General features: G+C 44.4%; 1 protein-coding gene across 1 annotated transcript; it reads left to right on the top strand.

Annotated features, from left to right (window-relative positions):
• On the top strand, nucleotides 1-26778 carry LOC135405073 (transcription factor BTF3-like). The gene is given in 8 exon segments (XM_064639790.1): nucleotides 1-43; nucleotides 1653-1807; nucleotides 1809-1889; nucleotides 2236-2304; nucleotides 9524-9637; nucleotides 9858-10059; nucleotides 25287-25346; nucleotides 26732-26778. Coding segments are annotated over 8 exon segments (771 nt in total).

Genomic DNA, 26778 nt, shown 5'->3' with positions numbered 1-26778 from the left:
ATGGTGAAGCAGGCTGTCCCCCTGCAGCCCATGGAGATCCACAGTAAGCAGAGATCCACCTGCAGCCTGTGGGGGACCCCAGGCTGAAGCAGATGGATGTGCCTGAAGGAGGTTGTGACCCCATGGGAAGCCCACACTGGAACAGGCTCCTGGCAGGATCTGTGGACAGGTGTAAAGAGGAGCCCACGCTGGAGCAGATTTGCTGGTATGACTTGTGACCTCATGGGAGACCCACACTAGAGCAGCTCATGAAGAACTGGATCTAAAAGAAAAATCATAGATATGGGGACAAGGTTTGAGTTACATAAACAAGAAAGAAAATACAACATTTAAATGTCTTCTAGGAAAAAAAAAAAGCCAAAACGAGGACAGATCCATTCGTAGCAAAAAACACTGCCAGGTGAGGCTACAAGCAACAAAAGGTGGGGAAAGCAGGGAGGGAATGGAGACAGGCCACACACCAAACCAGATCGCAGAGAAACGAACACGGCCGAAGGGGGGGGGGGGGAGGAGAAGGGGCGGGGGGAGGAAAAGAGGGGGGGAGGTGAAGAAGAGGCGCGGGCTTTACCTTGCACACCAGCTCAACCACACAAATAAATTTACTTTGTGGAGCACAGCATGCTTACTAGAGTCCATCACACTCTACAAGTGGGGCAACTTCCACTCCCCATTTCATACTGTGATAGCCAATAAAGACCAAAGGAGAGATAATTTGCTTATCAAATTATATTTGCAACACTGTGATTACAAATTGCGATAAACAAAGTCTCAAGTTTCTATAAGTTTCAAGTAATAATTTCATTTAGTGTTTGTCTTGACTACCTCATGCACATTGATTGTATCATATACATGTATATTCTGTGGGTTTTTGGCTAAATGTTTAATGTGTAAGTTTTCTCACAGCTGAAGCTGAGAGTTATCTCTACAACCAGTATTCTTAGACGAACAGGCGCCTAAAGATTTAAAGTTCTATTATATTTACAGCTAAGGCTAAAGGAGCTATCTCTGCAGCCAGTCATAATTCATGTATTCTTGGACAAGTAGGCGCCTAAAGACTTAAAGTTGTACTATATTTCATTCTTAGGATAGTGAGAAAGTTTTAGGCCTTTTGACCTTGTGAGAGTCTGTTTTGTTTCCTTGTGGGGGTGTAGTTGAGTTTTAGAATCTATTTGTTCTGTTTTAATGTAGTCACCCATTTGTTTCACGAATCACAATTATTTATATATCACCCAAACCATAATGTTATGTTACCATAATTAGTGATATTTTGTTATGTTATGTAATAAGAAAAAGAACCGAAAAAGAGAACAACTATTTCCCAGCGGCAGGATAGCACATGCGCAGAAAAGCTGACTACGCCAAAAGGATGAAGTGAACAGAGCCGAGCTTGTCTCCTAGCAACAAGATAACGCATGCGTAAAGCCTCTTGGCAACAGAACAGAGCCTGCGCAGATAGACCTGATGACTCAGAACAAAGGAGGGGATTTTGAAAGAGACGTGCAGCTACAAACCTATAAAAGACAGATTAGCAATTATTAAAGTGTGCCTTGGATGAGAAAAGAAGGCTCATCCAGTCATCCAGCGCTGTTTTTGCTTATTTGATTTTTATATAAATCTATAATAAAACTTTTTGTTACGAGATTTGAGCCTAGTGCTGATTTTACTTATAACAATTCCTTTAACTCCTCCCGCAGTGGTGGCTCCACCACTCCATATTTTGCCGCCGCGGAGGGCGCACTCTCCTGACCCAAGCAGCGACAGCGCGGTGTGCCTCACCTTCCTTCCGGCCGCCATCTCGTTCTATCCCGTGTGTTGTGCTCCGTCCTCGTCCCGCGCCCACAACCCTCACCTTTTCCACGCTCTGGCGCCGCTGCTTCCGCCCTAAGAAGGTACAAAGGAGACGGTGGGGAGGGACTAGGGTGGAATTTCTTGCGCGACCGAGGGCCGTGGGTCAGTGGGCGGCCGTGGCTGGGAGAAGGGAAAACAAGGCAAGGCAGTTACGGGCAGGGCTTGAGGGTAGCTGAGCTGAGCTTCGGTGGCACTGTGCGTGAGCAGACCGCCCCCCCCCCCGCTCCAGCAGGACTTGGACGTCCTCCCGCCTGCGGTGTGTGTGGGGAGAGGGGTAGCTGCAGAACCACTCGTGCCCACCTACCTTACTGTCGGGCCTGGGTTGTTGTGGCCTGTGCTGCCGGGCGCTTCCTGACCTGTTTTCCATGGGTGCTCTTGTTTCCACAGATGAAAGAAACGATCATGAACCAAGAAAAGCTTGCCAAGCTCCAGGCCCAAGTGCGCATTGGTGGCAAGGTAGGAATTGTCTCCCATCCCTTCCCTCGGGAATGTGAGTCCCTGTCCATATGTGGGGCCATGGATATGGGATCCTGAAAACTCGGGTGGGGAGCAACCCTAAGGACTCTTGGCTTGGCTGGACTGTCCTTGGGGGAAGCTGCACTGCTGTAGGGGTCTCTAGTCAGTTCAGTAGAAGCAGAATGTAGGAGGAGTTGAACCTGCAGCCTTTTCTGTTTGGATTTGTTATATTATAGCTGACTTGTAGCCTATATTCTTGTATAGACTATATTAAAAGGCCCTTGGGACAGGACAACCCTGGATGTATGTACAAACCAGGGAATGAGATGTTGCAGAGCAGCACTGCAGAAAGGGACCTGGGGGGTCCTGGTCAATGGCAAGTTGAATATGAGTCAGCAGTGCCCTGGCAGCCAGGAGGGCCAACCGTGTCCTGGGGTGCATCAAGCAAAGCATCGCCAGCTGGTCAAAAGTGGTGATTGTCCTGCTCTGCTCTGCACTGGTGCAGCCTCACCTTGAATATTGTGTGCAGTTTTGGTCACCACAATATAAGAAAGATATTAAGCTATTAGAGTGTGTCCAAACAAAGGCAATGAAGATGGTGAAGGGTCTAGAGGGGAAGCCATATGAAGACTGTCTGAGGTCACTTGGTTTGTTCAGCCTAGAGAAGGGGAGACCTCAGAACTTCCTCATGAGGGGAAGAGGAGGTGCAGACACTGATCTCTTCTCCGTGGTGACCAGTGACAGGACCCGAGGGAATGGCCTGAAGTTGTGTCAGGGGAGGTTTAGGTTAGATATTAGGAAAAGGTTCTTCACCCAGAGGGTGGTTGGGCACTGGAACAGGCTCCCCAGGGCAGTGGTCACAGCACCAAGCCTGCCAGAGTTCAAGAAACATTTGGACAATGCTCTCGGCACATGGTGTGATTCTTGGGGTTATCCTGTGCAGGGCCAGGAGTTGGACTCAATGATCCTTGTGGGTCCCTTCCAGCTCAGGATATTCTATGATTAGAATTTGAAGTAACTAGATCTTACAGCACGTGATCATGGGTATAGTTTCCATAATAGACTAGAGTGCTATGTTCCAAATTCTTATCACAAATCTTTAAGATGCCTATGGCTGTTTTCTTGCTTTTTAGAACAAAGCTGGAGTTTCTGTACTTGTCATACTCTTATCATTGTAGAATAACATGCTCAGAAGACCTTTTTATTTTATTATAACATCTGAATGTATGTAGCTTTGTGATTACTTATAATCTGAAAATAAAAAAGTATGTTGAGTATAGTTGTATGCTAGTAAACATGTTAATTACAATTTCAGTTTTAATACAAGAATTTGTTAGTAAATTATTTTTTTTTTACATCTGAGGAAACATGCACACAATATTTTAGGATACAAGCTGTTCTAAAATAAGATAATGGGAGCAGTGGTAAGGGACTCTGGAGTGCAGGTAGTTTTCTCATCAATCCTGGTCAAAAGGAAGGAATTTGAAAGGGTCAGTCGAATCTGGTGAATCAGCAAATGGTTACAGGACTGGTGCCACAGCCAGGGGTTTGACTACTTAGACCATGGGACTTGCCTTGAGAAACCTGGTCTGCTGGGGGCTGATGGGTCCATCTGTCAGAGAAGGGGAAGAGCATCTTCAGTCATAGGCTTGCCAAGCTGGTGAAGAAGGCTTGAAACTAAAGTTGCCAAGAGGGGAAACTCAATCCATCCCACTCCTACTAGTTAGATGCCAGGGCCAGCGAGAGATGCCCAGAGCCTGGAGAGGGATCACAGGTCAGCAAGAGAGCACCAAGGGAAGAGCAGCATCAAGGAATTCCAGCCACTCCAGTCAGTAAGTCAGCTTCATTGGGGGCCCAACTTAAATGCCTCTATGCAAGCACACGCAGCATGAGGAATAAACAGGACATGCACACACCCGCAGGGCTATAACCTTATTGGCATCACAGAGACATGGTGGGAGGCTCCTATGACTGGAGTGTTGGAATGGACGGATATAGGCTCTTTAGGAAGGACAGGCAGGACAAGGAAGGACAAGGAGGTGTTGCACTCTGTCAGTGACCAGTTGGAGTGCATGGAGCTCCCCCTGGGGATGGATGAGGAGCTGACTGAGAGTTTATGGGTCAGGATTAAAGGGAGGGCAGGGACAAGTGATGTTATAGTGGGGGTCTGCTACAGGCTGCCTGACCAGGAAGACTGAGTGGATGAGGCCCTCTACAGACAGATAGAAGCGGCCTCACATTCAGAAGCCCCGGTCCTCATGGGAGAGTACAGCCACCCTAATATCTGTTGGAGTGGCAACACAGCAGAGCACAATCAATCCAGGAGGTTCTTGGAATGCATTGATGACAACTTCCTTCTCCAAATGATAGAAGAGCCAATGAGAAGGGGTTCTGTGCTGGACCTTATTCTCACCAACAAGGAGGGGCTGGTGGGGAATGTGAAGTTCAAGGGCTGCCTGGGCTGCAGTAACCATGAAATGGTGGAGTTTGAGATCCTTAGGGCAGCGAGGAGTGCATGCAGCAAGCTCACTACCCTGGACTTCAGGAGAGCAGACTTTCACCTCTTCAGGGATCTGCTTGGTAGAGTAGCGTGGGATGAAGCCCTGGAAGGAAGAGGGGCCCAAGAAAGTTGGTTGATATTCAAGGATCACCTCCTCCAAACTCAGGAGCAATGCATTCCAACAAAGAGGAAGTCAGGCAAAAATGCTGGGAGGCCTGCATGGATGAACAAGGAGGTCCTGGACAAGCCCAAACACAAAAAGGAAGCCTACAGAGGGTGGAAGCAAGGACAGGTAGCTTGGGAGGAATACATAGAGATTGTCTAAGCAGCCACAGATCAGGTTGGGAAAGCTAAAGCCCTGATAGAATTAAATCTGGCCAGGGATGTCAAGGGTAACAAGAAAATCTTCTATAGGTACATCAGTGATAAAAGGAAGACTAGGGAAAATGTGTGCCCTTTCTGGAAGGAAACGGAAGACCTGTTTGCCCAGGACATGGAGAAGGTTGAGGTACTCAATGACTTTTTTGCCTCAGTCTTCACCAGCAAGTGCTCCAGCCACACCACATGAGTTGTAGAAGGTGAATGCAAGGATTGGGAAAACAAAGAATTACCAGTTGTAGGAGAAGACCAGGTTTAAGACCATTTAAGGAACCTGAGGGTGCACAAGTCCCTGGGGCTTGATGAGATGCATCCATGGATTCTGAGGGACCTGGCAGAGAAAGTAGCTAAGCCACTATCCATCATATTTGAGCAGTTGTGACAGTCCAGTGAAGTTTCCACTGACTGGAAAAGGGGAAACATAACCCATGTTTTTGCAAAGGGAAATAAGGAAGACATAAAGAATTTCAGACCCACCAGTCTCACCTTGGTGCCCAGCAATATCATGGAACAGATCCTCCTGGTAACTATGCTAAGGCACATGGAAAATAAGGAGGTGATTGGTGACAGCCAACATGGCTTCACTAAAGGCAAATCATGCCTAACAAATTTGATGTCCTTCTACAGTGGGGTTACAGTGTTGGTGGATGAGGGAAGAGTGACCGATATCATCTACCTGGACTTGTGCAAAGCATTTGACACTGTCCCGCATGACATCCTTGTCTCTAAACTGGAGAGGCATGGATTTGACAGATGGACCACTCAGTAGATAAGGAATCAGCTGGATGGTCATACTCAGAGTTGTGGTCAACAGCTCAATATCCAAGGGGACAGCAGTGATGAGTGGCATCCTCAGGGGTCCAGTATTGGGACCAGCACTGTTTAACATCTTTATTGGCGACATGGACAGTGGGATTGAGTGCACCCTTAGCAAGTTTGCCGACACCAAGCTGTGTGATGCGGTCAACATGCTGGAGGGAAGGCATGCCATCCAAAAGGACCTGGACAAACTTGACAAGTGGGCCCATGAGAACCTCATGAAGTTCAACAAGGCCAAGTGCAAGGTCCTGTGCCTGGGTCAGGGCAATCCCAAGCACAAGTACAGGCTGGGTGGAGAATGGATAGAGACTAGCCCTGGGGAGAAAGACTTGGGGGTGTTTGTGGACGAAAAGCTCAACATGAGCCGGCAATGTGCACTTGCAGCCCAGAAAGCCAACCGCGTCCTGGACTGCATCAAAAGAAGTGTGACCAGTAGGTCGAGGGAGGTGATTCTGCCCCCTGCTCCACTCTTGTGAGACCCCACCTGGAATACTGCAGCCAGCTCTTGGGGCCCCCAACGTAAGAAGGAAATGGACCTGTTGGAGTGAGTCCAGAGGAGGCCACTAAGTTGATCACAAGGCTGGAGCACCTCTGTTATGGAGACAGGCCAAGAGAGCTGAGGCTGTTCAGCCTGGAGAAGAGAAGGCTTCGGGAGACCTTAGAGCCCCTTCCAGTGCCTAAAGGGACTCCAAGAGAGCTGGAGAGGGACTTTTTACAAAGGTATGGAGTGATTGGACAAGGTGCAACAGTTTTAAACTGAAAGAAGGTAGATTTAGGTTAGACATAAGAAACTTTTTACTCAGAGGGTGGTGAAGCACTGGCACAGGTTGCCCAGAGAATCTGTGGCTGCCCCATCCCTGGAAGTGTTCAAGGCCAGGTTGGATGGGCCTTTGAGCAACCTGGTCTAGTGGAAGGTGTCCCTGCTCACAGCAGGGGGTTGAAACTAAATGATCTTTGAGGTCTCTTCCAACTCAAATCAGTCTGTGATTCTATTCAACAGAACTTGTTACAGTTTCCAATAGCTTTTATTCCCCTGTTGAAGCTTTTTGTCTTTACATGGATATTTAGGCAGCCTTAAATCAGGATTAATCAAGTAATTAACTGGCTTTGGGATTTTGTGTATTCTTTGTATGGTTTACTAGTTAAGCAGAGAACTGCTGTATTATATTGATGATTATGTGCATGTTACCAGCATGTGTGCAATTGACTATAGAGGGTTTTAACCTTTATCACTGTATTGTTTTGGCTTTTTTTCTTCCTTGTGAGAAAAGGTTGCACATTGCCTCCACTGGAAGATTTTCATAACACTGCAAGCCTGTAGATCTTAAAAAACAAGATAAATATTATATTTAGGTTGAAGGCTATTGTAGTATTTCATTATGTAAAATTTGATGCTTTTGTGTAGGATATCGATACAGCTAAATGTCATGTCGTTTCTTCCAAACCTTTTTCCTAGAGAAATCTAGAACTCTGTGTCTGTAGGGAAGCTTAACCTTTGCTTGTTTTGCTTTCTAAAAAGGAGTGGTCTGGAATATTATGTAGAAGTATTTTTTTAAAGAATATATTTCATAAAATCATTTAGGTTTGAAAATACCTCTAAGATGCTGTCCATAAAATATTTTGGGAAAATAAGTGTTCTTCAAATTTTGCACAAATGTGTAAGTCCATCAGATGGAGATGTGTTTTGGGTTTTGCGTTTTCTCATTTTCATTTGTTAATTATACTTTGATAGCTTTATGGTCTCTGACTCTTTATTGTCAAAATTTGACTACAACTTAAGAAAGATTGTCTAAGGAAAAATTAATGGGCTTCATAAATTACTGAAAACTGCTCAGAAGTGTTTCCCCTGTGGTATTAGAGGCAAACTCTGACTTTTTCAGTATCAGAATCAGCTGTTCAGCATTATTCTTATTTGACTGATATGAGAACCAAATATATGCAGGTAACCAGGGTGACCACCAAACCACAAAAGCAGGAACGCAGGCACTGTTACGCTTAGTCTACCCTAGCAGGTAGAAGGCCTGCTGTTTGCACCAATTTATCAAGGGCCTGTGCTGTGGTCTCCTCTGTGCTTTGATCTCTCTCCCAACAGCTCAAGCATGTCCGTGAGAGTGCCTCCAAGTCTCTGTAAACACCTATGTCATCTCTACACAAAAATTCTACTTCTCAAAACAGACAGAGAATAAACAGCAGTAGGCATAATATATTGTTTCCCACACTGATATTCTTCAGTTCAGCTGCAAGGTCACTTTGAGCGAATCTATCATCCTCCTCACCAAATCTTCCACTTTTAACCCTTTCCTCCCAACAACTGAGAAACAACATAGCCAAACTTCTACTCATGTCATGCCCCAATTTTGGATTTTTAAAGCTGTTTTATTATGCCTTAGTCTTACGTTGTTCCAGTAACCTTTAAGCAATCTTGAAGCTCATTTCTTTAAACTCTGATGATGTTATGTAAGTTGCAGCCTGAAAAGACAGTTGCAAACTGTGACCAGAACTTCTACTTTTCACAACTGTTTTATAACTTCTTGGAACAAAAATGTCAGAAGTAGAGCAACCATGAAAGTTTATCCTAATTCCAGGTAACTTGTTCCACCTAAACAGTTAACATTCACAGCTCTAGATAATCCCTAACATAAACCAGATGCAACTCCGTATTGTCTTGACACTGTAAAGGATAAGGGATAGAAAAAAAAAAGAGACTTTGTATTTACTGGGATGATAGACTAAAATCTGTTGAGCGTTTTTCACTAGGAAGCTGATGGTTAGGGGCATTCCAGCAGAGTTTTTCCTGACTGTTGGAGACCTTTTTTTTTTTTCTTTTTTTCCGTTTACTACAGTGGTATAAATCACTGGAGTGCAGACATGACCTGTCACTAGACTGATCATCATTAGTATTGCTGTAGCAGTTACACTTGCACACGCCTCCTGCTGTGCAGCACATACACTTTCAGGAAGTATGCTGCTCTGTCTGACAATGCATATATAACCAGGTGAATTAAGAATTCAGTCACTTGGAACTTTAAAGATCAAAGATATTTTTAGGGGTTAGTCCTAGGAATGATGTCTGAATAGATCTTTCCGTAGAGGTTGATTTGTCACCAAATTAAGCTAGCAACTCTTTAGGCATACAGGACTGTAGAGCATGTCAGTCTTCAGGGGATGATCAGTTTTCAGTTTTATGCCTATGGTAACAGACAAGGATAAGCTTGCAGTTTTTCTTTTCTAAGTAGGATGTTGCAGAATCCCCATGAGACTTGGAAAGTAAAGCTTCTCTGGTGCATTGCTTCCTAAAATCTCCCACTTCTCACAAGTGTGCAAAGCTTGCTTTATTTATAGCAAGGGAAAGACTGCTGCAGTGCAGTTGAAGGGGTGGGGTTGTGTGTGCTGTAACACAAAAGTAGAAATTTGTTTACAAAGTTGATTTGTAGATGGCTGCAGAGTAGTTATATGGCCACGAGGATTAGAGTTTGCAAAGAACTAATTAAATATTAATTCACAACTTTTTTTTTTGCAAAGGGTACTGCCCGCAGAAAGAAGAAGGTTGTCCACAGAACAACTACAGCAGATGACAAGAAACTTCAGTTTTCTTTAAAGAAACTGGGTGTCAACAATATATCTGGAATTGAAGAGGTAATTACTTCAAAGGGAAAAATGCTTTTCTATATAGAAATATAAAACGTATTAAACTTAATTTCCTGATAATTAACATCTTAAATTTGCCTGTAAATTATCTATAGATGTTTAATTGAGCTTTAGGAACTTTAGCTAGTTTCCTGTTAAATTGAAAAATCATTCTAAACTACCTGAAATACTGGGGGGGTGGTGTGGTGTGTTCTTTTTTTTCTTGCAGGTAAATATGTTTACCAACCAAGGAGCAGTCATTCACTTCAATAACCCTAAAGTTCAGGCATCCCTGGCTGCTAATACTTTCACTATCACTGGCCACGCTGAGACAAAGCAGCTGACAGAAATGCTTCCTAGCATCTTAAATCAGCTTGGAGCTGACAGTTTGACTAGCCTGAGGAGATTGGCAGAAGCCCTACCCAAGCAATGTAAGTTAAAACTTAAATGCATTTCCTGCTGGCAGCTGACATGTGGCTTATTTGTATATAGCTGCAGTGAAATTCAGTGCTCTCTTACTGTCTGCAAACATATTATAAAATGCTTCTAAAGAAATGAGACTTAAATCTTATTTATAGCTCAAATCCAACAGTGAATATAATGGAATAAAGCAGAGGCACCTGTCTCTTAGCATATCTTGCAGCTGGTCTAGGACTAGAAAGTTGTAGCCAGACTGGATTTCATGGTGTGGCTACCATATTTTGGCATACCTAGTTCGTTAAAGCTAGATAAAGTTACTCTGGGAGTTAGGTTTTAAAAAAAGGTATGTCTGTTTTGACACTTTCAATGGAAACATAAACAATAGGGAGAGGGACTTGAGGACAGACATCTTGCTACTGCTTTGATCCCTCACAGGTGTGGTGAAGGAATTTTTCTTGCATGGGCTTTTTGATAGCTAAGAGGGAATTATACAGTATTTGTAAGGAAATATATTAATATCTGTGTGTGTAGAACAGTGTAGAGAACAGGACTGGCATGACCATTAAGCTAGATACACCATCTTCATATTCTATCCTTAAATTGGTAAAAGAACCTGAACACTTGTTCTCCCTAAAACTATGTAAGAAAAGTAGAGGAGGGACTCAAGTGTATGTGGTGTTTGGAAAAGGTGCTACTGCTACAGGGTAAGAATTGGGAGTGAAAGACATGCTTGTCAACACTGGGACCATTCTTTATGTCCTGCATGTAGGGTCTTCCTATCTACTTGTGTAAAGTTGATTGTTACATTTTTTCTTTCTCTGCTTTGCTGCCAGCAAAGATAGACTCTATTTCAATTCCTGAAGCTGGTGATGCTTCTTGTCTGTCAACTTCCCACTGAAAAAAATTCTGCTAGAAGTAGCCTTCAGGAGGTGAACCGCTTTCCCAATGAAGCTCAGGTCCCTCCTTCCTAGTGTCAGCTGTGTGGCTTCCTAATGGTAGAAGTGGGGCTTGAAAGAAAGAAAACTTGAAGGATTTAAAATGAACCTTTTAAGATCTCTCTTCTTATAACAAGGTGAGTCAACTATTTATTTAAGGGAGGAGCTATTTATCAGGGAGCGTATAATAGGACAAGGGGTAACAGTTTTAAACTGACAGAGGGCAAGTTTAGATTTGATATTAGGAAGAAATTCTTTACTCAGAGAGTGGTGAGGCACTGGCATGGGTTGCCCAGAGAAGCTGTGGCTGCCCCATCCCTGGAAGTGTCCAAGGCCAGGTTGGACAGGGCTTGGAGCAACCTGGTCTAGTGGAAGGTGTCACTGCCCATGGCAGGGGGGTGGAACGAGATGGTCTTTAAGGTCCCTTCCAACTCAAACTATTCTGTGTTTCTGTGATTCACGTTAATTCCTCCCTGTTGTTTTGGATGCCACCTGTCCCAGGGACAAATGCTTGTAACAGATGCCTCATATCAATGTGCCTGCCACTCTTCTGCTACAAGTGTTCGATATTTTTTCACTTCATCACATTTTTTTATGTGGAATAATACTGTTCCAAATAATAGCTTTGCTATAGTTATGACAAAGTTGTACTTGTGTCTGGGAAAGGGTGGGTTGTGTCTGACTTGACAAGCATGTTTGTCATGGCGCAAGTCATTGCTCTTGGGAAAGAGTGGAGAAACTTGTTTAAGTCATGCAACTCCTGTGGTTTGAATTAAGGCTAATGTAAGCACAACATAAATATCTCCTCGCTCTTTTATCTCTGAAGGCAGTTTTCCAAGGGATCCCACGCAGTAGCGCTCTAAACAGCTGAAAGTTTGCCTTTCTGAGGTTTAGGGTCCTGACTACTGCTTTACCCATCCAGTACCCCTCAAAATTGAGAATTCTACCCAGGCATGATGGCTGTAGCCCAGGCTGCCTCCAATCTTGACCTCTCCAATAAGTTAGAAAGACTTTAGAATCATAGAATCATCAATGTTGGAAGAGACCTTTAAGATCATCAAGTCCAACCATCAACCCAGCACTACCACTGGTAACCACTAAACCATATCACCCAGTGCCAGATCCAGATGCCTCTTAAACACCCCCAGGGATGGTGACTCAACCACCTCCCTGGGCAACCTATTCCAATGCCCGACCACTCCAACAGTGAAAATTTTTTTCTAATATCTAATCTGAATCTCTCCTGCCTCAGCTTAAGGCCATAAGTTCTTCTGCATTAGTGAGCAATAGGTCCAGCAGTGCCTCTCCTCTGGTTGGGCTCTCCATCACCTGTACTAGGAAGTTGTCCTTAAAGCCACTTGTATTGGGTCTGGCTGACGTGGAGTTAACTTTTGCCATAGCAGCCCTCACAGTGCTGTGCTGTGTATTGGTAGCTAGAAAGGTGTTGATAACATACTAGTGCTTTTGCATCAAGGCTGTCTCTCCAACAATATCCCCCTTCACCCTCCCAAGGACAGTAGGCTGGTGGTGGGCAAATATCTTTGGAAGGGACATAGCCAGGACAACTGACCCCAGCTGACAAAAGGGATATTAACATCTCCTCAGCAATAAAAGTTAAGGGAAAGGAGGAGGAAGGGGAGGAGGGCATTCATTATAAAGGTGTTTGTCTTCTGAAGCAACTGCTACACATACTGAAGCCCTTGTCCCATGAAGTGGTCAGACATCACATGTTGATGGGAAGTAGAGAATAAATCTTTTGTCTTCCTTTGTATCCATGTGTGGCCTTTGCTTTTGCTTTATTAACCTGCCTTTATCTTGACCCATGAGTTTTGTTCTATCTTTTTTTCTCCCCTCTCTGGTCCTGCTGAAGAGGGGAGTGATAGAGCAGCTTGGTGGGTACCTGGTATCTGGCCAAGGTCAACTCACTACAGCACTCCACTAGTTTCCTGGACTGCTTGCAATTCACTGTGCCGTTTTTCCAACAGATATCTGTGTGGTTAAAGTCCCCTATCAGGATCAGGGCATGCGAGCATAATGCTTCCTGCAGTTGAACCACAAAGTTTCCTTTCTTGGCTTGGTCTCTAATTTTCACTCAAGCTCTTAACCTGCATATTGCTGTTCTTCAAAGATAGCTTCATGCAATCAATCCTGGTTTTGGCATAGATGGCAACTCCCCCACCTCTCCTTCCTTGTCTGTCCTTTCTGAATGGTTTAGCCATCAATTGCAACGCTCCAATCATGCAATTCATGCCACCAAGTTTCTGTGATAGCAGTCAGGTCATGGTTTTCCATCTGGGCAGCTGCTTCCAGCTCGTCCTGTTTGTTTCTCATACTGCATACATTGGTATAGAGGCACTTTAGCTGGGCTATCAGCCACATCTCCTTTTTAGAGGAGTTCACCCTAATTCCCTTCAGGCAATCCACAGGTGTTTCCTGTTGCTTCCTAATGCCTTGGCAGCCCCAGCTCTTTTCAAGTGCTTAGAACACTATGTCCTTCCCCCAATAAATCTAGTTTAAAGCTCTGTTTATAAATCCAGACAGCTTATTGTCCAGGACACTCTTGCCCTGCTTGGTCACTTGAGCCCTGTGAAAATTCATTTATTCCCCTTCTGTGGCTGCCTTACACCACTTAACATTAGGCATCAGGAGATGGTGCAGTTCTTTCTGGTTTAGGGAAGTTTCAGAATAGTGTGAAACCATCATAGCTAGCTCATGCAGCCAGGGTTTGTCAGCAGTGTATGTTGACGATGGCATTTGGATAAACAATCCCCATGCACATCTGCAGCATTTCATGCTTCAGTAATTCTACCCAAGAATGATGGTCTTGAAGATTTTGTATGTGTTTTTACTTGTGCAAGTTTGGAGTTGGCTTCCTGCCAAATCTCCGAAACTCGACAACAGGGTCTCCTTCCCAGAGAGGGAAGGAAAAAAAAAACGAAAAACCAGGCAGCCAAAGTTCTAGCAAAAATATATATATATATTATGTATAAAACAGAGATATACAATGAGAATTATATATATGAATCTATGACCCCAAATAGCTTCCCGAAGTCGAAGGGAAGAGGGGGGAAGGGAGAAGGGAAAAGGATAAAATAGGGTGAAAAGGGACAAATAATAAAACAGATCTACACAGTCTAAAAACCCAGCAAAGCTGAAGAATTGGCAAGAGCTCACCACTTCCCTTGAAAGAAAGCAGTACGTCTGGACACGGCCCAGCACTCCCCCCTCACGCGTGGCCGATAACAGCAGTTACTGTAGGCCTCAGCTCCAGATAAGCCAGGCCCAGACAGGGACCACCGTTCTCCAACCTCGCCGGAAGAGAAGAGAGTGAACTCTCTTATCAATGCCTTATTTATACCCTAGGTTACGTAAAGGAATAGCATGGAATACTTCCTTGGTCACCTTCCTAGTTCCTTCCTGGTTACAAACTGGTTTCCAGGAAGGCCTAGACTGAAACCATCACATTACTGTTGGTAGAAGCTGGAGTAGCTTACAGGTCCCAGGATTCACTGAGTCCTCTTCTTCCACCAGCATACAAGATTCAGACTTCCTTAGATATGACCTCATGCACATCTACACTGGTGTCTAGGCTGACCTCTGTCAGGAACTGTAGACTAGATAGATTATCATTCTGCTTTAGTGTGTCAACCTGCTCACATTTGTAGAATAGACCCTCATTATATTTGCTCCTCATATTTAGCATTTTAATTATTTGTACCTTGTAAATTAAGCACTGATTTGTTTCAAAACATGGAACGGCTTTTACCTTTTCTTTTTCAGTTATGTACCACTTCTGTAGCTCTCTAGTCTCATTAGGAAATTTAGTATATTTGATAAAATATGTCAGTTGAATTCCAAGGGGGACTTGAGCCTTCAAAATATATCTATTAATGCACAAAAAATGCGCCAGTATATTTTCTAGGAGGACGTGGATCTACTTGAAACCTTGTCATTTTATGTGAGCAGAAAAGCTTAACACTTTTAAACAAAAACCTTTTTGTCAATGGCAATGTTAATGATAGACATCATACCACAGATGCAGAGTAGCTATGCAAGCTGCTTTTGTGGTGCATTTTTGGAAGCAACTGCTCTTTGAACCCTTTAGGCTATAATGCTTAAGATAAGCTAGGTATATCTTAATGGCAACAAATGCAGTTGCAGGGATTTATAGGGTTTAGCCAGAGCTTGCCCATTTTTCAACTGTGCTAGAAGCCTGGTTAAATGTTGGCACATCAAACTTGCCTGCAGATTGCTGTGGTGGGTTGACTTTGGCTGGCTGCCAGGTGCCTACCTGTGGCAATGGATTTGCCATATGTAGGATGGAAGAAGTCCTGTCAGAGATGGACTAGTGAAGAAAAAGAAGAAAACAGTTCAAATGTTATAGAAACAGAAGTTTTTAATGTGGTTTAAACAGGTTTTAAAATGGCTTTTGCTTTTTCTGCAAAGTCGTTGCTCGTGTTCCCGACACCCCCTGTGAAGGACTATTTTCTCCCATACAGGAATGTCCTGAGAAGATGTCCTGAGGTGTTTTTCATTGGTCCTTGTTAACCCCTTCCTATTGGCTGTTAACCTTTTACCTGATTGGTTTTTTCTGTGCCCCTGAACTTGTAATTGGTTCCCCTTTGACCCTCCTAAAAGCCTTATAAGCCCCTACCCCACAATAAACTTCCTCTTTCGTCCGTCCCTCCCTGGTGGTCTGTGTGGCTCCTTACGGGGTGGCCGGCCACGTGGCGGGGGGCAGGGGGGAAGAGCATTCACCTCCAGGTGATGGGCTGGATCCCAGGGCCTGAAGGTCTCCCCCTCCCACTAATCCGTCGTACCTACCAAGCCACGCTCTCTATCCCGTCCATCAACAAGACAGGGGGAGAAGATACAATAAAAGACTTGTGGGTTGAGATAAGGACAGGGAGAGATCACTCACCAGTTACCATCATGGGCAAAACAGACTTGACTTGGGGAAATTAATTGAATGTATTACCAGTCACATTGGAGTAGGATAATGATAAATAAGAACAAATCTTAAAACCCTTTCTCCCCACCCCTCCCTTTTTCCTGGGCTTAACTTCACTCCGAACTGTTCTACCTCCTACCCCTGAGTGGCATAGGGGAACGGGGAATGGGGGTTGTGGTCAGTTCTCAACGCTTTGTCTCTACCACTCCTTTCTCCTCACTCTTCTCCTGCTCCAGAGTGGGTCCCTTTCCATGGGGTGCAGTCTTTCAGGAACAGGCTGCTTCAGCATGATTTCCCCACAGGGTCACAGGTCCTGCCAGCAAACCTGCTCCAGTGTGGGGTCCTCTCTCTGCAGGTCCTGCCAGGAGCCTGCTCCAGCATGGGCTTTCCACAGGGTCACAGCCTCCTGTTGGCATCCACCTGCTTTGGCATGGGGTCCTCCACAGGCTGCAGGTGGATCTTTGCTCCACCATGGGCCTCCATGGGTCACTGACAGTGGTGACCTTGTCCTTAAACCCTTTCTGAACAAAGTTTATGCATTAATTTATTTTGATTCTCTAGAAATCATGGTACAGCAATTTCAGAAGTCTAGCATAAACCCATCTCTTTGCTTATGCTTTTCTTGAAAACTGAGAAGGATTAATTAGGATAAAATGGAGGTCATGGTCTAAGATGTCTCATACTCTCTAGGTAGTACACCTAAGAATAGTAGTAAAAGTAGTGGCACAGGCACCCAGGGACTTGAGATATCTATTCTTAGCATTATACTGCTTACAGATGCTCATTGGTCTGCTACAATGGACATTGTTGTCTCACTAGCACTGGCAAATATAATGGGAATAGTTAAGAAATTACTGAGTAGAGATGTGGACCAGGACATGTGGTTACCTCAACCACCAAAGTATAAAATTGTGTATCCAGTTCCACATTCCTCTGGCTTTGCCAGGGAAGAATAATATCTTTAAGTGCTTCTAGTTATATGTGTCTACCTGCAGCTTCACAATTACACCTTAGTTTTTCTTGAAGGCCTAAGATCATAAGATCCCAAGATTTCCTTATAACTTGCTAATGTTGTAAAACATGTAAGCCTCAAGAACTGCTTGTAATCAATAAACCAAGCTGCTTTTCAGAAATGGGTAAAATCAGTCTCTGTGCTTTTAGCTGAAAATGATTACCACGTGTCACGAGAAAGGGGGGATTTTCCCAATCCTTAGAGAGGGGAGATTTTCTCAACCTTTAGTGTTTTATTTGTCTGTCAGTGCCCCAGGGAAGCCAAAACCCTTATGTCTGACCAGTCTGTCAGTGTCCCATAAGGGGACCCCTTCACTGAACAGATTCACCAGATCGGAGGGTGGTTCAGCTGCCCTTTTCAAGGGGGATAAGCCATTGGTTTGGACGATGTTAAGTGCATTTGTGATCAATTCATGGTCTTTTTCATTAATTCCCTCCCACTGAGGTAATTACCTGGACTTCAGCAAAGCCTTTGACACCGTCTCCCACACCATACTCCTGGAAAAGCTGGCAGCCCACGGCTTGGACAGGAGCACTCTGCTGGGTTAGGAACTGGCTGGAGGGCTGGGCCCAGAGAGTGGTGGTGAACGGTGCTGCATCCAGTTGGCGGCCGGTCACTAGTGGTGTCTCCCAGGGATCAGTGTTGGGCCCAGTTCTATTTAATATCTTTATTGATGAGTTAGATGGGGGGATTGAGTCCACCATCAGCAAATTTGCAGATGACACTAAGTTGGGGGGGAGTGTTGATCAGCTGGAAGGCAGGAGGGCTCTGCAGAGGGACCTGGATAGGCTGGAGAGTTGGGCTGATTCTGACGGGATGAGGTTCAACAAGACCAAGTGCCAGGTCCTGCACTTTGGCCACAACAACCCCATGCAGCACTACAGGCTGGGGACAGAGTGACTGGAGAGCAGCCAGGCAGAGAGGGACCTGGGAGTTTGGATTGACAGGAAGCTGAACATGAGCCAGCAGTGTGCCCAGGTGGCCAAGAAGGCCAATGGCATCCTGTCCTGTATCAGGAACAGTGTGGCCAACAGGTCCAGGGAATTGATTCTTCCCCTGTACTCAGCGCTGGTGAGGCCACTCCTGGAGTACTGTGTCCAGTTCTGGGCCCCTCAGTTCAGGAAGGATATTGAGATGCTGGAGTAGGTCCAAAGAAGAGCAACAAGGCTGGTGAAGGGACTTGAGCACAAGTCCTATGAGGAGAGGCTGAGGGAGCTGGGGTTGTTCAGCCTGGAGAAGAGGAGGCTCAGGGGAGACCTCATCACTCTCTCTAGAACTACCTGAAAGGAGGTTGTAGCCAGGTGGGGGTTGGTCTCTTCTCCCAGGCAACTATCAGCAAGACAGGAGGGCATGGTCTTAAACTCTGCCAGGGGAGGTTTAGGTTGGATATTAGGAAGAAATTCTTTACAGAGAGGGTAATCAGGCATTGGAATGGGCTACCCAGGGAGGTGGTGGATTCTCCGTCCCTGGAAGTTTTTAAGATGAGACTGGATGTGGCACTTAGTGCCATGGTCTAGCAACCACAGCAGTAGTGGATCAAGGGTTGGGCTTGATGATCTCGGAGGTCCCTTCCAACCCAACTGATTCTATGATTCTATGATTCTATGATTCTAGTTTATTTAGGTCCCTGGTAATTGTGACTGGTTTGTTCATTAATACTTCAGAGTCCTTGCTATTTAGAACTCCCAATCCTGTTCCCAGGATGCCAGTCACATCCTTCCTGGTTCGCCTGGAGGAAGAGAGGGTTAGTTTATTCAACCATGCTGTCCATCCTGCATAAGAGGTTTTCAGGAATGGTGAGCAAGCTGGTTGGATTGTAGAAACATTATTTTGCATCAACAGCTTAACTTGTTTGAGGGACCATGTGGGGTTAACTAACATTTGTTGTTGACCTGTATTTTTATCTAAGTAAGGACCAGTATTATAGATGTGAGGACACAGTTTGATAGGATGCTGAGTTGTTGGAGACTGAGATGTTAAATATGTTTCTTCAACAAGTTTGAATTGAAGGCCCAAGCTCACTCGAGCTGGGGGTCTGTCCAAAGGCACATTACAATCATTGGATGAGATATTTTAAAGGTGTGCTAGCACTCATGCTTAAAAGAGCAGGTATGTTTGTTGTTTTTTAAGACTGTCGTCATGCACTTAGTGTTATTTTGAATTTGGCATCCTATCGAAATGATGTCTCCTTTAATTCCTTTTAGAGATGGAATGTGTTGATTTTCACTCTTGTCTGTGATGGTCCACTCTTGCTTATAAAAGGTGATGTTGTTGTGCAGTGCTACTGCAGACAAATCTAGGTTAGACATAGGTATATTTAGAAGTACATAAATACAACCTGTTGATTTGCCATCCTCAAACTTCAGGTTTCAAGATAATGATGCACAGCAGAAACAGTATTGCATCCAAAACTAATGCCAGTATTCCTTGTATGTATTCAAAGTTGGTGTGGGTTAATTCATCCATCCACGTTGTATTAGGGAGGGTTCGGAACATACTGAAAACTGAAAACTATAATACCATTGAAAGCTCAACATAAAAACAATATTTATTGCAAAGAAGTGGCTGAAGTAAACAGGAACCTGAGAGAAAGAGAAAACAATGAGGAAATACAACACCCTACTCACTCAGGTGTCATTTATGGGGGTATCTTACCAACTCCAAATGCCATAAAATCCTCTGCAGCAGCTGTGTTTTTCGGAGGGTTATGAGGCTCACACGTAGCAGGCGTCCCCGCTAAAGACAACTTGGTCCTTTGTGTGGAGCACGCTCACCCAAAAAGCAGCCTGTCTGCTTTTATACAATCAACTGATTACGTCTGCCTAGGCAGGTGTGGCCAGCACCGCCCCGCCAGAGGTTCTCAGTCCCATCCCCTTGGTTATGCAAGGGCATCACTTCAGCGCATGTGTGAGTACTTTGGAATTTCCCTTCCACATGCACAAGTATGCTTCGGGGATCTTTCCTAATTGAGTCTGGGGGCATTAATTCATCAACTCCCCTTCGGTTTCTCCTTCGAATGTCCTTGGCAGACGATGAACCAATCACAGAACACCAATTAATACAGTTTATACAAGAAGCTCTCTCTCCAAGGACGAAGTTCCCATTTTATCAGTGAACTTGGCAGGGAAAATATAAACTCTTACAGGTGGCTGGACCAAACACTGACCAAAAGTATCAACATCCCTGATACACATGTAGTTCATTTGGTGTTCCTGTGGAACAGAAAAGAAAGGAAATATGCTCAGCTGAAAATGCAACCGGCAGAGTTAATTTAAAGAGGGGTTTGACATTCAAGCAGAATCTCAACTTCTACTTTACAAAGTGCTTGCCACATAGCTGTTGCAGCTTCACCTACAATTTTGGGGGGGGTCTCCTCCGATCAGAGAGAGTGAGACTGTTTTTAAGATTTTGGCAAGCACAACATGTGCAGTTATGGGTGATTGCACTCCTTTCTGGGCAGGCATGAATTGTGCTTTGTTGTGTTCCAGAAGTGAAAACCTTGGATGCAAAAGACATGCCTCTTCTATAAACCCATATCTTTTGGATTCAGGGCTGACATCCATGACTGGTACAGTTTTTGAATTTGATTTATCAGTTCCACAAAATTTAGAACATCAGGAGTTAAAAGCCCAATATTGGCATGCAGTCCCCTGCAACACTGTAAACCACAGCTGTCTGTTCAGCTCTTTCTCCAGCCAGACAGGAGAATTAGCAGAGTGTGAGCAAGTGATAATATCTCTCTTTTCTACCCCATCAATACCCAAGCACACGGCTTCTTGTATTGTAGCTGTTAGGTTTGCAATATTGGTCACTGCAGCTGTTAGTGGGGCTGTGTTGACATTTAAGTGCTGGTAATCAAGAGTAAATATTGATTGTTTTTCCAAGTTAGTATCAACTACAGAAGTGCTGCTTTGTGCTGCAGCAGGAATTTTTTGTATCAAGGAATGCAGGTGCAGTGTGAAGTGACTGCACTACAGCCTCCCGATTTCTTTTGGGGCTGGAGTCGACATTTGAACCAAAAGACCACACATCACAATCTGGCAGATGCTAGGTTCGACCATTCAGAACATCAAAGCCCAAAATGTTTTCATCGTGATCTTTAATTGCAAAGCGAGTAGTCAACATCCACTGCTTGCTTAGAGGCCATAAATTAATCTTAGCAGCTTGGCAGATACTGCTTGCTTCTTTTACTCCAGTGATTTTAGCACTTTGCTGTCTGAGTTGTAATCCCAGCTTCTCAGCATTTTGCTGTGTTAATATTAAATATTGTGGTCCCGTATCTATTAGAAATTTTATTAATTTCTGACAAGAACCAACTGGAATCCCAATGTACGTGTCATTATTATGTATGTGTTGATAGGATTCTTCTTGCTGGATTTTAATTTTGCTTGGCTTATTGCCATAATACTTTTGCAAATCAGCCACTTGAATCAGATTGAGTTGTTTTTTGGGTCTGGTTCTCCTGTCCACCCCGAGTTTTTTTTAGTGGATTCAGTTTCATGCACAAAAGAATTTGAGGGGGGTAAGGAATAATTTTCCTTTAGTTCATTATCATTAATGTTAGGGGATTCGGGAGTCTGTATAAACATAATTTCAACTTTAGAGTCTCCTAGTTTCTTACTCTCATCAGATTTAGAATTAGGGTTCTCTGTGGTTGCATCATAATCACAATCATAGTGTAACCTAAAGAGATCGCGGAGAAAAAAACTCCAGACCAATTTAGTGTATAAGATAAAAAGAGCGGGTCGTGTAATCAGGCCCTCAGGACCACAGGAATACACGCGATGCGCACGCACCCAAGCAGTGGTTCTATGATTTTATAATATGGTCTGTCCAATCCCAGATTTATCCACCCCCCGGTTCTGCCCAGTTCTGCCCCTTCAACACGCCCCTTCAGGAACTGGGTCTGGGGGCATGTGGGACCCCTTTTTTCTCATCTTCATCTTCTTCACAGCACATACAGTCCTTGGAGCTCCTCCAAAGTTCTGGGCTTGAAGGTTGCTTTTGTCTGTTGTTGTATCTTGTTGTCCAGACCTAGGGTGCAATGTTCTTAAACAGAGGTGTTTTTCTACAATTCTACCTTGAAAACAAGACTAAACATGCTAAAGGAATTTAGAGGGGTTTGATATGAAATGGGGTAATAGGGTTGGGTATTTGTAAACTACTATGCTAAAGGGTAAGGGATTATACAGCTACATTAAAATCTACATTTACTACACAACTACTTCTAAAATCTATAAAAAGCTAAAAACATCCAAAAAGTTTTAAGGCATCAAATATCCCCATTTCCAAGTCTTGATGTCAGGATAAGACACTGATTTATGAAACTGCCTGACTGAAGTGGGAGGCTGTTTTTCTAGCAGCAGTTTCTTTTCGTGGTCCACAGCAGCGAGCAGACTTTTAAGGTGGTCAACCTCAGTTTTAAGCAGCTCATTTTCAGCAACAATTTTACCAACTCGAGCTTCCAATTTTCTCCTGTTTCCCTCTCAAAGGTTAACGATGACTTCAACACCTCATATTCAGATTTAAAAACAGTGTACTCAACATCAGAAATCTGTTCAGAAGCAGGTGAATTTTTAGCTTCTTGTTGTGCACAAGGCACACAAGCTCTTAAAACTGCACAAATCGCACCTTTACCCTTTCCTTCCTTACATTTCTGCTCAGCCCGACATTGTTGAATGCATTCCACAACTTTAACTTTCTGAAACCTTTGAACCCACTCCTTCCCAGCCTGGGAAAGGGCACATTTGTATTTTTGCGGCAGATTATCCATGACGACCCTGCTTTACTGCACCAATTTTAATGTCATGAGAAAGGGGGGAGTCTGCCTTAGGGGAGATTTTCTTGACCCCTAGTGTTTTATTTGTCTGTCAATGCCCCAGGGAAGCGAAAACCCTTATGTCCGACCAGTCTGTCACGTGTCCCATAAGGGGGACTCTTCACCAAACAGATTCACCCGATCGGAGCGCGGTTTGACTGCCCTTTTCAGGGGGGCTAACTGTCGCTGTTGAGACGGGCACAACACACAAGGAATTGTGCACACAAGCCAAAAGCCCAAAAAGCTTCCTTTATTGTTTTTTCCAGCCTTTCTATATCTTTCTTAAGAATGTGTGTCCATACATAATTGGTTCACTCAAAGACAAACAGTTCATGATTGGATGACCTTTTCTTTGCTACATCTTCAATACTTCTTCTATTTGCAACTGTTTTTCTTCTCTTTCTCACACTTTCTTCCTTAATGATGTTTTACTTGTTCCTTTACCAGACCACAGCTGTAGCTCAAGGTCAAAGCTGCCTACTACAGCTAACCGCTGCCGGCAACTGCTAGCACCTTATAAAGGACTTACTCTAACAGTTTATGGAATAACACTCTTTATTAATACAAATTGTGACAATAAGGTTTATAGGTCATCAGTGATAGTGTCTGACTGCAAAAACATATTTAAAGCAATGTACTAATAGTACAAACAAGCACAAGCTCTAGTGCTAATAACAGCTTTTAGTGCACATAGAATGAATTTCTTACCCACTAGGTGTCCCTCTGGGGGGGAAGACATGTTCAGCCTGTTGACTGATCCTAACAGTTTCAGTGGAGTCTTCCAATTTCCCCCTATTCCCAACTTACTTTTATACTATCTCTTCAGGTTTAGGTGGAGCTTGAGTGACTCTAGTCATAAGTACTTAATTGGGTAGTCATCCTTGGCATCTATCTCCCTTGGTGGTCAGATACTGTAGTGTCTTTGAACTACAAAGTATCACCATGTTCCCCTCCCTGCAGGGATGTCTATGGAGGGAGGCCGCGGCGTCTCGACTCCACTCCTCTGTTGCATCTCCCATAGCAGGTGCTTATTATTGTTTAGAGAACCTTTGTGGGGCATTTTAGTGTGTTTCTGTGGCTAGGTTTTGGTAGTGGGGGGGGACTACAGGAGTGACTTCTGTTAGAAGCTGCTAGAAGCTTCCCCTGTCTGGTGGAGCCAATGCCAGCCAGCTCCAGGACGGGCTTCCTGCCACTGGCCAAGGCTGAGCCAATTAGGAATGATAGTAACGCCTCTGTGATAACATATTTAAGAACAGAAGGTTGTTGCGCAGGTGAAAATTCCAGCCAGGGAGGAGCGGAGTGAGAACATAGGAACAACAATGTAGACACCAAGGTCAGTGCAGAAGGAGGGGGAGGAGGTGCTCCAGGTGCCAGAGCTGTGGCCCCTGCAACCCGTGGTGAAGACCATGGTGGAGCAGCTGTCCCCCTGCAGCCCATGGAGGACCATCAGGGTGCAGAGACCCACTTGCAGCCCATGGAGGAGGCCATACTGGAGCAAATGGATATCTGAAGGAGGCTGTGATGCCGTGGGAGGCCCATGATGGAGCAGGGTCCTGCCAGGGGCCTGCAGCCTGTGGAGAGAGGAGCCCACACTGGAGCAGGTTTTTCCCAGGTAGGACTTGTGGCCCCTGTGAGAGACCCATGCTGGTACAGCTCATTCATGAAGGACTGCACCCCATGGAGAAGTGACCCATGTGGCAGCAGTTTCATGAAGAACTGTTGCCCGTGGGACAGACTCATGTCAAAGAGGTTTGTGAAGGACTGTCTCCCATGGGAGGGACCCCATGGGAGCAGGGGAAGGACTCCTCTCTCTGAGCAGCAGCAGAAACAACTGACTGTAACCCCCATTCCCCATCCCCCTGCACTGCTGGGGGGGAGGAAGTAGAGTTTGGAAGGAAGGAGGGGTGGGGGGAAGGTGTTTTTAAGATTATTTTACTTCTCACTCTTTTGCTCTGATCCTGTTAGTAATAAATTCAATTAATATCCCCACTTTGAGTCTGTTTTGCCCATGATGGTGATCAGTAAGTGACCTCTCCCAGCTCTTAACTCATGAATCTTAGCTGTTTTTTTTTCTCTCCTCTGTCCAGTTGCAGAGGGGAGTGACAGAGTGGCTTTAGTGGGTACCTGGCATCCAGCCAGGGTCAACCCACTACAGGCATGTCAACTGCATTCCATCCAAAGAACAGCAGCTGCATTTTATCCTGTAATTTTTAGTCTCCTCTAATTTTTAACCCTATCCATCATTCCACACCACTCAAGGCACTCTATATATCTAGAACCAAGATGGTGACTAGTAAACTGGTTTAGCATGAATCTTCTCATTTTTCTGCTAGTCTGTTTGAACATTATTAGTAACAAAGAGTTAGTTGTAGATTTTTATTCATCAGGGGAACTGGATAAAGCATTGCAGTTTAGCTCAGACTCTTTGATAATATTTTCAAAAAACACAAAGCAAAGCAGCTTTGTAATCAAGATGCTTATGGTGAGCTTGACTGATGCTTTTGAACTACTTGCTCTTGCAGCTGTGGATGAAAAAGCACCACTTACTACTGGTGGTGATGATGATGATGATGAAGTTCCAGGTAAGAACAAGCATGCAGTGGAAGAAAAGTTAATTTTGCTGAGAGATATGTGCAGTATAAGATTGGGCTGATAAGAGTATTGACTAGTCACTCCTTTCAGTACCTGAAGGGGGGCTGAAAGAAAGCTGGAGAAGGACTTTTTACAAGAGCATGGAGTGACAGGATAAGGGGGAATGGCTTTGAACTGAAAGAGGGTAGATATACATTAGATATTAATTATTGTCCCTCTGTACTGGGCACTGGTGTGGCCGCACCTTGAGTACTGTGCCCAGTTTTGGACCCCTCACTTCAAGAAAGACATTGAAGTGCCGGAGCGTGTCTAGAGAAGGGCAACAGAGCTGGGAAAGGTCTGGAAGAGTAAGTCCTATGAGGAGCAGCTGAAGGAGATGAGGTGACTCAGCCTGGAGAAAAGGAGGCTCGGGGAGACCTTCTCACTCTCTACAACTACCTGAAAGGAGGTGGGGGTCAGCCTCTTCTCCCAGGCAACTAGTGACAGGACAAGAGGAAACGGCCTCAAGCTGTGCCAGGGGAGGTTCACAGTGAACATCAGGAAGAATTTCTTCACTGAAAGAGTGGTTAAGCATTGGAACAGGCTGCACAAGGAAGTGGTGGAGTCCCCGTCCCTGGAGGTGTTCAGGAAATGACTGGACATGGCACTTAGTGCTATGGTCTAGTTGACAAGGTGGTGTTCGGTCAAAGGTTGGACCCGATGACCTTGGAAGTCTTTTCCAACCTAAATGATTCTGTAATTCTTTGATTAGGAAGAAATTCTTTACTCAGAGGATAGTGAGGCACTGGCACAGGTTGCCTAGAGAAGCTGTGGCTGCCCAATCCCTGCAAGTGTTCAGTCAGGTTGGACTGGGTTTGGAGCAACCTGGTCTAGTGGAAAGTATCCCTGCCCACAGTAGGGGGTTGGAATGAGATGAACTTTAAGGTCCCTTCCAACCCAGGACATTCTGTGATTCTATTATAGAATTTCTGTGGGCATTGTTTTCAGACACCATATGAGACTTAGACGGACCACTGGTTTGAGCTAGCATTTTTGTCCTGTTTAGGAATAATAGCTATGACTAAGATAATTATTTAATATTCAGTAAGAAGAGTGCTAAGAAACTGCCTTTTCAGTATCACTTTGCCCTGTTGTGGGTATGGTAAAGTTAAATGCTCCTAGAATTGTGCTTTATAATGAACCATTTCAAACTTACTGGTTTGAACAAGAAGAATGAACCATGAAGCTCTTAGATGTTTGGTCTGTATTTTATATGCTGATTTTATTTTTTTTTTTGCTATGTAACCACTCGATGTGAACTGGAACTTTTTTGGGGGGGGAAATTTGCAAAGACAAAGTGGGTCAGACTTGAATTTTAACATTTTTCTTTTTCTAGATCTTGTTGAAAATTTTGATGAAGCTTCAAAGAATGAGGCAAACTGA

Source organism: Pseudopipra pipra, chromosome W (assembly GCF_036250125.1).
Source record: "Pseudopipra pipra isolate bDixPip1 chromosome W, bDixPip1.hap1, whole genome shotgun sequence".
Classification (NCBI taxonomy): domain Eukaryota; kingdom Metazoa; phylum Chordata; class Aves; order Passeriformes; family Pipridae; genus Pseudopipra; species Pseudopipra pipra.
The sequence above is the reverse complement of the archived record's forward strand: the minus strand, read 5'-3'. Positions and strand labels throughout refer to the sequence as shown.